The sequence below is a fragment of the Morone saxatilis genome, unplaced genomic scaffold (genome assembly GCF_004916995.1).
Source record: "Morone saxatilis isolate NCDOM2014 unplaced genomic scaffold, NCSU_SB_2.0 Contig21, whole genome shotgun sequence".
Lineage (NCBI taxonomy): Eukaryota > Metazoa > Chordata > Actinopteri > Moronidae > Morone > Morone saxatilis.
In genome coordinates this window covers 20,587,315-20,599,665 of record NW_023339774.1, presented here as the reverse complement: position 1 = coordinate 20,599,665, position 12,351 = coordinate 20,587,315, and the positions used below count along the sequence as shown (strand labels likewise).

At 42.3% G+C, this 12,351-nt stretch overlaps 1 protein-coding gene across 2 annotated transcripts in view; it reads left to right on the top strand.

Moving 5' to 3' along the window:
- LOC118333045 (membrane-associated phosphatidylinositol transfer protein 2-like) overlaps positions 1-12,351 on the top strand; it is a 27,001-nt gene that overhangs the window by 10,381 nt on the left and 4,269 nt on the right. Inside the window, exons 5-20 of one of the 2 annotated variants that reach the window (XM_035668541.1) lie at positions 698-1,048; positions 1,130-1,225; positions 2,345-2,449; positions 3,346-3,413; positions 4,081-4,171; positions 5,425-5,578; positions 5,694-5,883; positions 5,981-6,100; positions 6,193-6,404; positions 7,216-7,391; positions 8,863-9,033; positions 9,144-9,284; positions 10,003-10,164; positions 10,265-10,531; positions 10,983-11,131; positions 11,719-11,835. In XM_035668541.1, the coding sequence (XP_035524434.1) occupies positions 698-1,048; positions 1,130-1,225; positions 2,345-2,449; positions 3,346-3,413; positions 4,081-4,171; positions 5,425-5,578; positions 5,694-5,883; positions 5,981-6,100; positions 6,193-6,404; positions 7,216-7,391; positions 8,863-9,033; positions 9,144-9,284; positions 10,003-10,164; positions 10,265-10,531; positions 10,983-11,131; positions 11,719-11,835 (2,570 nt within the window). The remainder of the gene's footprint in view (positions 1-697; positions 1,049-1,129; positions 1,226-2,344; positions 2,450-3,345; positions 3,414-4,080; positions 4,172-5,424; positions 5,579-5,693; positions 5,884-5,980; positions 6,101-6,192; positions 6,405-7,215; positions 7,392-8,862; positions 9,034-9,143; positions 9,285-10,002; positions 10,165-10,264; positions 10,532-10,982; positions 11,132-11,718; positions 11,836-12,351) is intronic. The other variant, XM_035668540.1, reaches the window with a different exon arrangement.

The following is a 12,351-nucleotide window of genomic DNA, read 5'->3' as shown; positions in this document are numbered from 1 at the left end:
TATATATATATATAATGTTATTTTAATCAGCTAATTGAGATCAGTATCTGTTTTTGAGATCTGAGTACAGAGGAAGGATTACGTATCGAGATAATACTACATTTATTTGTCAAATCTGTCTTGTCAAAGCAATAAGATTCTATTTATTATTAATAGTAAACTTTATTTATTAACACCTTTCTTAATGTTACAAAGTAATGTTTGATACATAATAAATAAATGTGGTGGCATAACTCCATCTGCATCTGCTCCACTTTTACATTTTGATTTAATAAATAAAAACCTGCCAAACGTAACAGTCTTAATAAAGCAAATAATCCAATTTACCTAAAATGTTGAACTCTTCCTTTAAGCTTTGTGAGCACCAACATCTTCTTCTTCAGCATTAAACCTTCTCGCTTGTTTTATGTATATAATTAAACTTTTTATTTGTGCAGTTTCTGATTCGAGATGTAAATCTACTGTAGCTTTGTCTCCGTTTTCTATCACTAAAACCAGATGTTATAAAATAAAAATACAGAAATATAAACCACATTATTCATTATAATAAAAACCGAACACACACCGTTAATCTGACGCTATTAACTCTGAATCTCTCACAATACAACAATAACTGCTTATTTATAAGTTTAATATACTTTAATTGATTATAATAATATATAATTATTATAAAGAACCCTCGTTTCTTTCCTTCCAGGCCTTCGTAAAGTGATGGTTCGAGCCCACCGGCAGGCGTGGTGCTGGCAGGACGAGTGGTACGGTCTGACCATCGAGGACATCAGGCTGCTGGAGCTGGAGACCCAGCTCGCCTTAGCTAAGAAGATGGCCCAGTACAGCCTCAGTGAAGAGGGGGGAACGGAGGCCAACGGCTCCTCCGCTAACCAGGACCAGGAGCAGGGAGCTGAGACTGTGGGATCGGCTACAGAGGCAGAAGGAGGAGGAGGAGGAGGAGGAGGAAAGCTGGGAGATTCACTGGAGACACGAGGGGAGCTCACCAAGCAGTGGTCGACATCCTCCAGATCCTCCAACAGGTCCTCTAAGAGAGGCGGTGAGGAGCCGTTTTATACCTCCTTTATTCACCAGACACAGTTTATTACTCCTCAGATCATCGTTCTCTGTGTGTTTGCAGGGAGTCCGTCTCACCAGAACATTTCAGAGTGGAGGATGCAGAGCATCGCCCGAGACTCGGAGGACAGTACTGACGATGAGTTCTTTGACGCTTATGGTAAAATCATCAGTTTGTGCATTATACGTAATAAACTTACAGTAACATACAGACATAATCTGAACAAAACTAAGAGTGGAAAACAAACAAAAACGAGATAAACAAATACAAAAATACATGTAAAAATAATAATCATCTGAAATATATAGTTTGTAATTTACAGTTTATACAAAAGGGGAGGAAAAAACAAACAAAATACAAAACATTTTACACACATCCAGCACATTTTCAGATCATCTGTGGGACCTTTTTAAAAGTCTATCAGTACTTTTATAGCTTCTTACTAAAATAAGAAGTTTAGTTTGAAGAAGGCGAAATCTTCACACAGGAAGGTTTAATGAGGTAAAAGGAGTAGATGTATTTTACTTTTTTTGCATTATTACATTATTGTTCCAAGCAGACTGTTTGGGTATGTGTCCTAATACAGGAGGGGATCTTTAAAAAATCAGCTGTATACGGCTGCGTTCAGGCCTCATTTACTTTGATTGAGGTCAGCACAGCGACTCTGGCCAGAGAGTTGAACTGAATGCAGCGTCATTGGGGAAAACGTGCTCCCACCAACGCAGTGTCTTTTTAATGCAGGCTGCCACACACTCGCTGTGGCATAAATATCCTGAGGAATAAATACGGCCTTTGTGGCAGGAGGTTTTAAATCGTGGAGACGTTTCCTCGGAGGCTATTCCACAGTCTAGAGGCCATGACGGCAAAGATTTGATCCGCTTGGCTTTTTTCAGCCTTCGAGAAGTGGAACCTGCTTTAGGATCTCAGAGACCTGGAGGAGGTTGGAGGTTTCAGACGGGGTCCAGCGAGGGTGGAAGGAAGCTAGAGTTTCACAGTTCTTATTCTCTGATGTGATAGTCGCCTTCCACCAACTTCACCAGTTATAAGCAGCTTCAGTCTGTGTTGAGACAGCCAGTCAAAAGGTTGGACATCGTCTCAATATGTGGGACGTGAGACAAGACATAAAAACTGCTGTCCACTCCCATAAAGTACATAAAGGGGGACACCTGGTCTCCCCAGATCCAAGTCTCTGAGCGCCTTAAAACAAAGAGTCTTCTTTAAATTCTGGTTTGTGTTATGAGAAGTTTCTGTATTCGAGGTCTTCTGTGTGTCTTACAGAAGACTTCTCTGACAACGAGGAGATGTTTGCCAAGGAGATCACCAAGTGGAACTCCAATGATCTGATGGACAAGATAGAAACAATAGAGGTGGATGAAGCACAAGGTAGGTTGGGTTCATGTTCCTATAGGCAGCCATGAGGGTTGGGCAATATGCAAGAAGCTCTCATAACCTTAATATACGAAATAAACTCACAACAGGTCAAGAAAGGGAAAGAAAAACACCTATTTTCTTCAGTTTCTCTCTTTTACCGAACTAAGATCAGCTTAATGGCCTTGTTAAAGAGTAATTAAACCACAAGAACACAGCTAAAAACCTCTGTCTATGCATATTTACTAGTGTTGTTGATTGATTCAGGTCCCAATCTGGAGATTTGAATGCAAAGTATTTGAATTCTACATATTTCTTCTATAAAAATTCAAACCTCTGCTGGTTGAAACTCTAGGCTATTGCATCCAGGTGACGTATGTGGTGGCAGCTTTCGTCACCAACCAACCAGTGGCCTGCTACGTAGCTGTTAATCTGACAGTCTTCTATCAAGACAAAACCGTCTTTCCACTGTTCCAACAATCAGCAAATATTCTGGCACTACTCGCCGTCGCCGCCTCTCTGATGCCCGGCCTTGCCTCTCGCTCCACTACCCGCTTCAGGCTGTCCCAAGTCTTGGTTGGGGCCTCTGTTAACCACCTTTTTATGTCATCAAACTAGTTGAAATAAAACCTTAATTCACCGCAGTTAGAAGTGAAGATACACTGGCTCTGCAAACAATTAAATGAGCAAAATAAAATGACAAAAATTGCCCAAAAACTGGCCAAAAATCGCCCAAAACAGCCAGCGATGGACTCGCTGAAACACCCAACTCTAGCCCCTCTATAGTCACATCAGATCCTGTTACTCTGATCAGTTAAAAACAGGACAAAGGGCCTCACATTTATAGCTTTAAGTCGTCTTTTCTTTCCTTTAAATGCCCGTGAATGAGTGAATGAATTGTGTTTTCACAGAGACGTTGTATCAGGAGTCGGGCGGAGAGTATGCTGTGATGAGTAATGAGGAGAGGCAGCAGATGGAGGTACAGTTTTTCTTCAATTTTTCCAATTTCATTCATGTCTCTCACACTTACACCCAATAATTAAATGGCTTGTAGATAATACTCCTCCTCCTAAATTAGCTTTCAGTCATCCTGCCAGCGTAGTGAAATTAGTCTCTGCTGCAGCCGTCAGCCCGGTTGTGTTTCACCAGAGGTAGAAGATTAGGGGCTCTATTTTTGTGGCTGTGCAGTGTCTAATGGTTCTTTTGTATTATGGTTCCAGCTAATGATTATTTATTTTCATTATCCCTTTCATCTGATTAAAATGTCAGAAAATAGTGAAAAACACCTGCAGTACCACAAATTCTCTGGAGCCTTTATGTTTGATTGCTTTATTTTGCCTGACCCACAATCCAAAAACCCCTAAAAATATTCAGTTTATAAACATTTAAGACATACAAATTAGTATTTATTTTTATTTGTATGACTTTATTTTGTGTTACAAGTAACATAAAGGGAACTATATATGAATTCCATTACACAACTCTGCATTGTAAATCCTTGAATCCTTGAAATCCTCACATTTTAAAGCATTTCAGAACTGTTTATGATTCATTTACTGTCATTCAACTAATCTATTACTTGACTAATTGTTTTAGTATTTTGCATGTTGCTCATCTGTCTCCCTCCGTCCTCCCTCTTCTTGCAGGATTGTTCGTCTCAGCAGTGTCTCCAACCGTCCAAAATCCACGTCCTCGTTCTGGTCCTGCATGGAGGCAACATTCTGGACACTGGCTCTGGTACAGCGGCTGTGTAATGTGAAAGAAGTTGCTTGTAGTGACAGAGAATCACACTCACAGTCTTTTCCTGCAGCAGGCAGTGGATATGCATCAATACCTGTAGATTTTAATCATAAAACTACTCTGATACTGCGCCCAGTACCCACACCACTGCAGCGTGATGTTATGTAACCTCTCATTAATTGAGCAGGTAGGTAGGAGGAGATGCAATGTCAGCAGTTTGGAGATATTTTAAGCAACTTTTTACAGCAACATAAGCAACATTTAATCTGTTACAGCTGCAGTGGTGTTATTAAGTCCACTTATCGTATTGGCCAAAAACCCACTGTACACTTCCTAAACAACAGAGATTAGCTGGTGAACATAGTGGAGAATTTAACTATAAGTATGTAAGTAAGTAAAATGTATTTTCAGTCACACACATAAGTCAAAGTACTTTACAGAGGCAATATACAACAAAGGAGGCACAATGCACAATAGAATAAAGCAGTGTATAAATATATATATACATACAGAACATACAAAATATATATACATGCATAAATATACACATTCATGCAAAAAACACAATAAAAAGTACACCATAAAAACATGAAATGCAGACGTGAGTGTGTCTTCTACTCTACTTCTAGCTTCTCAGGAGTCGGTAGAGATCAAAAACTAACAACAAGTTCGTCATATTTAAGGTCCAGTGTGTCACATTTAGAAGGATCTATTGGCAGAAATGTAATATAATATTCACTAGGTATGTTTTATATGTGTATAATCACCTGAATGTAGGATTTGTAGTGTTATCTTTACCTTAGAAAGAGCTGTTTTTATCTGTACAGTTCATCACTTGGAAGGCTGGTAGATGCCACTTAATCCTAAACACACTGGTCCTTTTAAAAAGGTGTCGATATTTCAATGTGTACAGTTTGTTTCTGCTGCGTCCAAGTGGCCGAAAAATGAAAGTTATTGCAGGTTTTAAATCACAAATCTTGAGAATGAGACACTATTGATCTTTTTACTAGAAAACAAATCATTAGAGCTCTAAACTGGAGCATGAGTTCCCTCGAGCCTTTTCTCAACGTGGTCACAAGACGGTGTGAAGAAGAAACATTCTGCATTTTGGTTTTATTTTTTTATTTTTATCTTTGCTTTGCAGATGTAACAGATATTTCTTGCAGCGATCAGATAATTTATTATAACAAAATACTTGTAAGCACTGATCTACGGTTCTATCTGACAATATGTGACTCTCCTCTCTGCAGGTGAGCAGAACAGCAAGCAGGGAGATGGAAACACGCTGAGTGGGGCGTTTGAGACCGTGATGAGGGTCCACTACCCCGCAGCGCTGGGCCGCATCGCCATCCGGATGGTCCCCTGTCCCGCTGTGTGTGTCGACGCATTCTCGCTGGTCTCCAAGTGAGCAATCCTCTTGAGCATTTGAATAATCTGCTGTGATACATGCATCTACCCCCCGCTGTTCAAATGTTAAACACACATAAAGGCCGACAGTAACGTCCTCTCTGCTCTGCAGTTTGAGCCCCTACAGCTACGACGAGGGCTGCCTGTCCAGCAGTCAGGACCACATCCCTCTGGCTGCTCTGCCCCTTTTGGCTACCTCCGCGCCACAGTACCAGGACGCCGTCGCAACCGTCATCTTACGAGCCAATCAAGTGTACAGCGACTTCATCAGGTCTTTAGAGGGAGCGTCTTTTAATGGCCAGGTCGGTGTGTAACCGAAGGTGCTTCAGATCTGCCTCCGTGTTTCTCCTCAGGGGCTCGGTGTGTCTTTATGTGTTCGTGCTTTGTTGTCTAACGCAGGTGTGTGTCATTGGGGACTGCGTTGGGGGCATCCTGGGGTTTGATGCTCTGTGCAGCAGCTCTGTGACGGTGTCAGAAAGCCAAAACAGCAGCAGGCGGGGGAGCACCATCAGTGTACAGGTATCAACTCTCTGACATCAAACAAGACTACGTTAGAGGCTCTGTGAGTGCTAACCACACATGCATTGACTGACTTCTCTTCTGTCTCTCAGGACACGGACCTTCTCTCTCCGGGTATTGTCATAAACAGCGTCTCTCCTTCCTCGCCGTCCCTCGAAGGAAGCCGCCATCTCAGCCGTAGCAACATCGACATCCCTCGTTGTTCAGGGCCCGACGACCCCAAGAGACAACTCCCGCGCAAGCGCAGCGACTCCTCCACGTATGAGCTGGACACCATCAAACATCACCAAGCCTTCCTGTCCAGGTGAGACACGAACGTCTCAAACTCCCTGATTTCTGAAGTCCTCTAAGCATCTTGAGGCTGCAGCTGCATCTCTGTCTGATAACATCAGATAAATTTACTGTCAGACACAGCACGTTACTGAGTGTTAGATGCTTCTTATTGATGCAAATTCAACAAGTCAAACAGCTAAATTAAGAGATTCTTTGGGCGGTGGAGGAAATGAGCTACGGTGTATGAGTCTGCAGATGCACGCAGGTCGTTAAATGTGTCTGTCTTTCACAATATTGTTTTGTTTTTAATCATCGATGGAAAAGGTTACATTCTGTCATTGTTCTTGCTGTCAAAGGTTACTTTTTATTTAGTTTTGGTGTCATTTTTTAATGAAAGAACGGTAGTCAATTAATATTTGTACTCAAGTACTTAGGTACAGTTTTGAGGTACTTGTAATTTACTTGAGTTTATCTATTTTATGCTACTTTATACTTGTACTCCACTACATTTTGGAGGCAAAAAACTTTGGTTACTTTGCAGATTCAGATTATTAATATAAACCAATGTATTAATTATGATATATTATCCTAGATTAAGCTACCCAGCAGATAATAAAGATTAGTTCCACCTTTACCAGCTGCAACAATAACAATAAAGACCCCCAGGTTGGGAACCTTTGGTAAAGACAGAAACATTGTTAATAAATAATGTTCTTTCTGCGGTAAGCGAGACAGTGTGGGAATTCGGGACTTTCAGGAAGCGCTAACCCTTTTACTGAAATAAAAGATGTGAGTGTTTCCTCCGCCACCACTGACTCTGTGAATGTTTCCTCTGTCATCAGCCTTCACTCCAGCGTGCTCCACGGGGAGACTGGATCCCGACGCTCCAGCAACAGCACCATGCTGGAAGGAGGCTCCTTGGGAAAGTTCGACTTCGAGGTGACTGACTTCTTCCTGTTCGGCTCTCCTCTGGGGTTGGTGCTCGCGCTGAGGAAGACTGTGGTTCCCTCGTTAGATGGTGAGGAAGGTTTTCTCCTCTTTAGTGCACCTTTTGGTTTTATTATGTTCATCCAGTAAATACTGTCGCTTTTAAAACAACGATAATTTTCCTTTTTCCAGAAGAGCAGGAAGTGGTTATTTGTTTTATGTCCAGCGTGAGATACACGTCTCCCGCAGCTGGAAAGCAGGTGTCAGGGGTCAGAGATCATGTCTCTGATCTCAAAGAAAAACTTTTGGCTGAGACGAAACAGATACGTGATTGAAGTCTCACACAGGCACGAATCTGACTGCGCTGTGCGTCCTTCGGGGTTTAAGGACGAGAGGTTGTTGACCTGCAGCTGTTGGGTTAACATCTGGACTAATTTCCAATCAGACGGGATTATAGTCATTCGCAGAAAGTTTCTCTTTTCATTCCCTCGTTTTGTCGGGCATTTATTTATTCTGTTTTGAGTGATTGGGGTTTATTTTGCTCCATAAATAATCACAAAGGCAATTACTTACGAACAAAATAATACTGAAGGAAACACAAAAAACATGTCAGAATGCAGGCTGTAGCTAAAGCTTATTGTCGTCTGCTCTCGCCAGATATTTCCCCTAGGAGCTGGTAGAAACCAAAAACACAGCTAAAAGAAAGAAAGAGAGAGAAAACTGCACTCACATTCAGCAGGTGGACACAAAACACGACTACAGATGAATGCTAATGTTTCTCTGTAACTGCTCGGTGTGTAAACACTGCAAGAAACAAGCCAAATATTCCTGAATATAATCACAATTTCTTGTATTAAGCAAAACAATCTGGGGTCAGATGGCTATAATTCTTAAAACTAGCATAAAATATAAATATCAAAAGGTCTAATACTGGGTTTGTATGTGTATTTGCTATACGGATGTCATAAGACAGCAGTCAGTTTCAATTCCCTCATATGAGCATATAGGGAAGTGATCCCTACTTGATGCTGTGTTGGTTTCTCTTTGTATGCCTCTCTCTGTTTCTTGGACTGTGGGACTAACGAAGAGTAACCTTTAATACATAATACAATAGAACATCTAGCCACTGAAAGACTGTAATAGGCCTTAAAACTAGGAAGAAATTAGTGTCAATGTAATGTAAAATGTAAGCATGTTGTTATTTAAGATTCTTAAAATAAGTATTTTGGTCACTTTATTGATATAATAATAATTATATATGATATAATAATTTTTAAATGTTGACCTTAATCTAAGATTAATAGTTGGCCGAGAAATCTTACAATAAGACACAATTTCTTTAAACAGCTGAATAAAAATAAGTGACTTTATCTTAAATGAATCCAGTATCGATCTTGTTTTACTATCAGGAGGAAAGTGAAAATGTCAGACTATTCCTTCTAATACCAACTGGTTACAGGTGCAACAGAGAGTTATTCTTTAAATAAACAGTTGCTCAGTTGGTTCATGTATCATCCCACACTTTTTTTAGTCTCTCACTGTGTTGTCTTCCTCGTCTCCAGTGTCGGCACTGCGTCCGGCCTGTCAGCAGGTTTACAACCTGTTTCATCCAGCCGACCCCTCGGCCTCGCGCCTCGAGCCTCTCCTGGACAAGCGGTTCCACCTGCTGCCTCCCTTCAGTGTCCCTCGTTACCAGCGCTTTCCTCTGGGTGACGGACACTCAGCTCTCTTGGGTGAGTCCACACGAAGTCACTGCAGCTTTACGTCCTCCGTACTGTGCCACAGGTAGATGAGTCTGTGTTGTTTATGTGTCAGCTTGTGTCTCTTTCTCCTGGCTTCCTAGTTGAGACCGTGCAGAGTAACCCTCAGCTTCTGATTGAGTCCGGTGGTGCGCCGTCCCACCGCTCCCAGGATAACACCGTCAATGAGACCTCGATCCCCGTCCCCGTCCTCAACTGGCAGTCCTCGCAACTCCACACAGACAGTGTGTATCTGTTAGCATATTATATACTTTATATTAGCTTATTTGATCATTTATATCCATTATAAAAACATTGTGTTACTATTTTATTACCAGAACACACACATCTTAAGGCTTAGTCTTCATTTTGATCTGAACTACACACCTGAAAATTACAAATACACAAATACAAATACACATGTTGCTTTGATAACACTAACACAGACTCACAAGGTGAAAACAATACCGGCCATATGCTGTTGCGGCTGGTAACAATTAGTAGCCTGGCTCTGTCCAAAGGTAACAGAATCCACCGATGTACTTCACAGCTAAAGCTCGCTAATTAGTGCCTGGCAACCTCACGGTGACAGCGAGACTCTAGGAAGTCCCTGTGCCCAGTCGAGAAATAGTCCCATGAGTGGTAGCTCACCTGGTAGAGCTGCCCCCCTTTTGTACCAAGGCCGAGTCCCTCTTGCAGCAGCCATGAGTTTGAATCCCTTCCCCCTTTCCTCTTTATTTTGAGCTGTTGTGTCAAATAAAGGCAACAATACCCCCAAAATATACATATAGAAAGAAGTATAAACCCCCGTAAAAGGTGCTGGTAGACAGATGTTGTTCCCTTTGGACAGAGCCGAGCTAACAGTAGACATGAGGTATGATATGATTTGCAGATCTAGATACAGCTTTAGGTCCTTTTTGCTTGTGCAGTGACTAATTTGACTCCTCTCTTCTCTCTCTGCAGCGGATTCTCTTCACTCACATATTTTTGTGGACGGCCAGTACCCGTCGTCCACATCGCCGGGAGTCCCTCACCTTCGTTTCAACCGCAGGGCGAGCGAGGCCAGCATCGCCAGCCAGGTGTCTGGCTTAGCCGACTCTTACACGGCCTCCAACATCGCCACGAGTAAGTCTGTAAACCTCCTGCGTCCGACCCACGTTTTACCCCACAAGCTGACAATTTACATGCTGACGCTCTCGTTTCCTCCCTCCAAACACCCCCTCAGCACACACACACGAGGTCAGCCACACTAAAAGGCCCAGGCTGCTGTCCCAGCTGGCTCTTCCCTACAATAGATTTGCCTCTCGGAGCCAGTCCTTGCGGTCACGCCAGAAAACCCGCCAGGTGTTCCCGAAACCCAACGGCGTGGAGTCTGAGCAGAGCTCGGACGTTAGCTCTGACATGACCTCTGACCTCACCGATGTCACGTCTTACGTCACAGACATCAGCTCGGCGCCCCCGTCGCCCAGGGTGCTGAGGAACATAGAGAAAGGTACCCTGGGAGTTGTAGTAAGAGGACATGAGGGAAGGATGCTAGGCTCCGTCCTCATTCCCTGTGTGCTTTCCTTCCTCCTCTGGTATCTTCCTCTCTCAGATAGTCTTCCTCAGTAGCTTCCTGAAATCACATACGAGCGACTTCTCTGAAGCTCAGATCCTGTGCTTTCCTTTGCAACACTGACAGAAAAAACAAAGTTCTCACAGAGTCTGAGCTGTTGTTTTCTTCCGAGTGTGACGTCTTTACAACTCGTCTGTCTGTTTTTATCAATAGCTCGGCGTCTAGTGCCTCTTAGTGCAACCCTGAACTGTTCATCTCCAGATGGGCAGACTGTAGATCTAAAGTGGAAACCACAATCACAGATCAACTGGATGCACTGATTCCTAAACTCTGTTCTCTCTCCTTTTTTTTGCGTCTTGTCCTTTTTCCCTCCCCCTCCCCGCTGCAGTTGCCTCTCGGTGGTGGGGCAGTAAGAGGATGGACTACGCCCTGTACTGTCCCGATGCCCTGACAGCGTTTCCCACAGTGGCTCTGCCTCATCTCTTCCACGCCTCCTACTGGGAGTCAACAGACGTCGTCTCCTTCTTACTCAGACAGGTTCAGAGATCTATTATTAATATATTATAAGAATTTAATTTCGTTTTATCTTTAAATTGAAAGTGTATTTTTAGCCATGCTAGCAGCTGTAAGGATGGGGAACCAGCACGTTGGACTGGAATATCTCAACAACTAGTGGTTAATTTGGTACAGATATGTGTATCTATGGCGCCCAGAGGATGAATCGCATCAACTTTAATGATCCTCTGAGTTTTCAGGTCTCTAACCAGGTCACATAGTTTATTTAAAAATTTTAAATTTAAGGTTCATCGATCTAAACTTTCCTTTATCCAGTAAAATATCTCAACATCTGCAAGATGGATTGAATCCTACTGACTTTAGTTAACTTTAGCACCACCCAATATCTTAACTGTTGGATGGATTGCCATGAAATTAGATTGACATGTTTATGCTCAGGATAAATTGTAATGACTTTGGTTTCTGACTCATTACCTGCAAAGCTAATGACATTCCCATCAGCCTTAGCTGTACTTTGCTGAGGTAAGCAGACGCTGTGCAGCATGCAGATCAGGAGGACTCTGAGATCCTTTCTGGGTTATTTATTTAAAAGTAATTATCTTCCGTAGGTGATGAGACACGAGAACTCCGGTATTCTGGAGCTGGACGGTAAAGAAGTGTCTGAATTCACGCCGTCCAAACCTCGTGAGAAGTGGCTCCGCAAAAGGACTCATGTTAAAATTAGGGTAAGACCTCTCTTTGTTTTTACACACACTTCCTTCAGAAACTTTTTAAATGTGTATTTAATAATGTCTTTTTTACGCACTCTGGTTTATTCAGCATCCACAATACTTACAAATCACTACACTTAACCTGCTACTTATAGCAGTTATTTCAGTTTTTAGTAGAAGTGTCTCCAGACTTCCTCTCCGGTTGCATACAGCCAGTGATAGATACTTACTTTAAGTAGTTTAAAGGACTTTACCTTGTAATAGAGTATATTGTTGTATTGGGACTTTCACTCAAACATACAATATGTAATTTCTGCTGCTACGAGGTCTCTTACATCAAAACAATAAATGTTATGATGATGTGGTGAAGCAGTGTGGGATCATGATAGTTGTTGTCTTCACCACCATTGCCGGTTAGGATTTCTCCTCCTCTCCAAAACAAAACAAAACAAGACTCGCTGATTTAAGGGGCTAAAAACACTGAATAAAGCAGTTCCACCTTAAAAATCTCTGCTTCTCCCACGCTGTTGG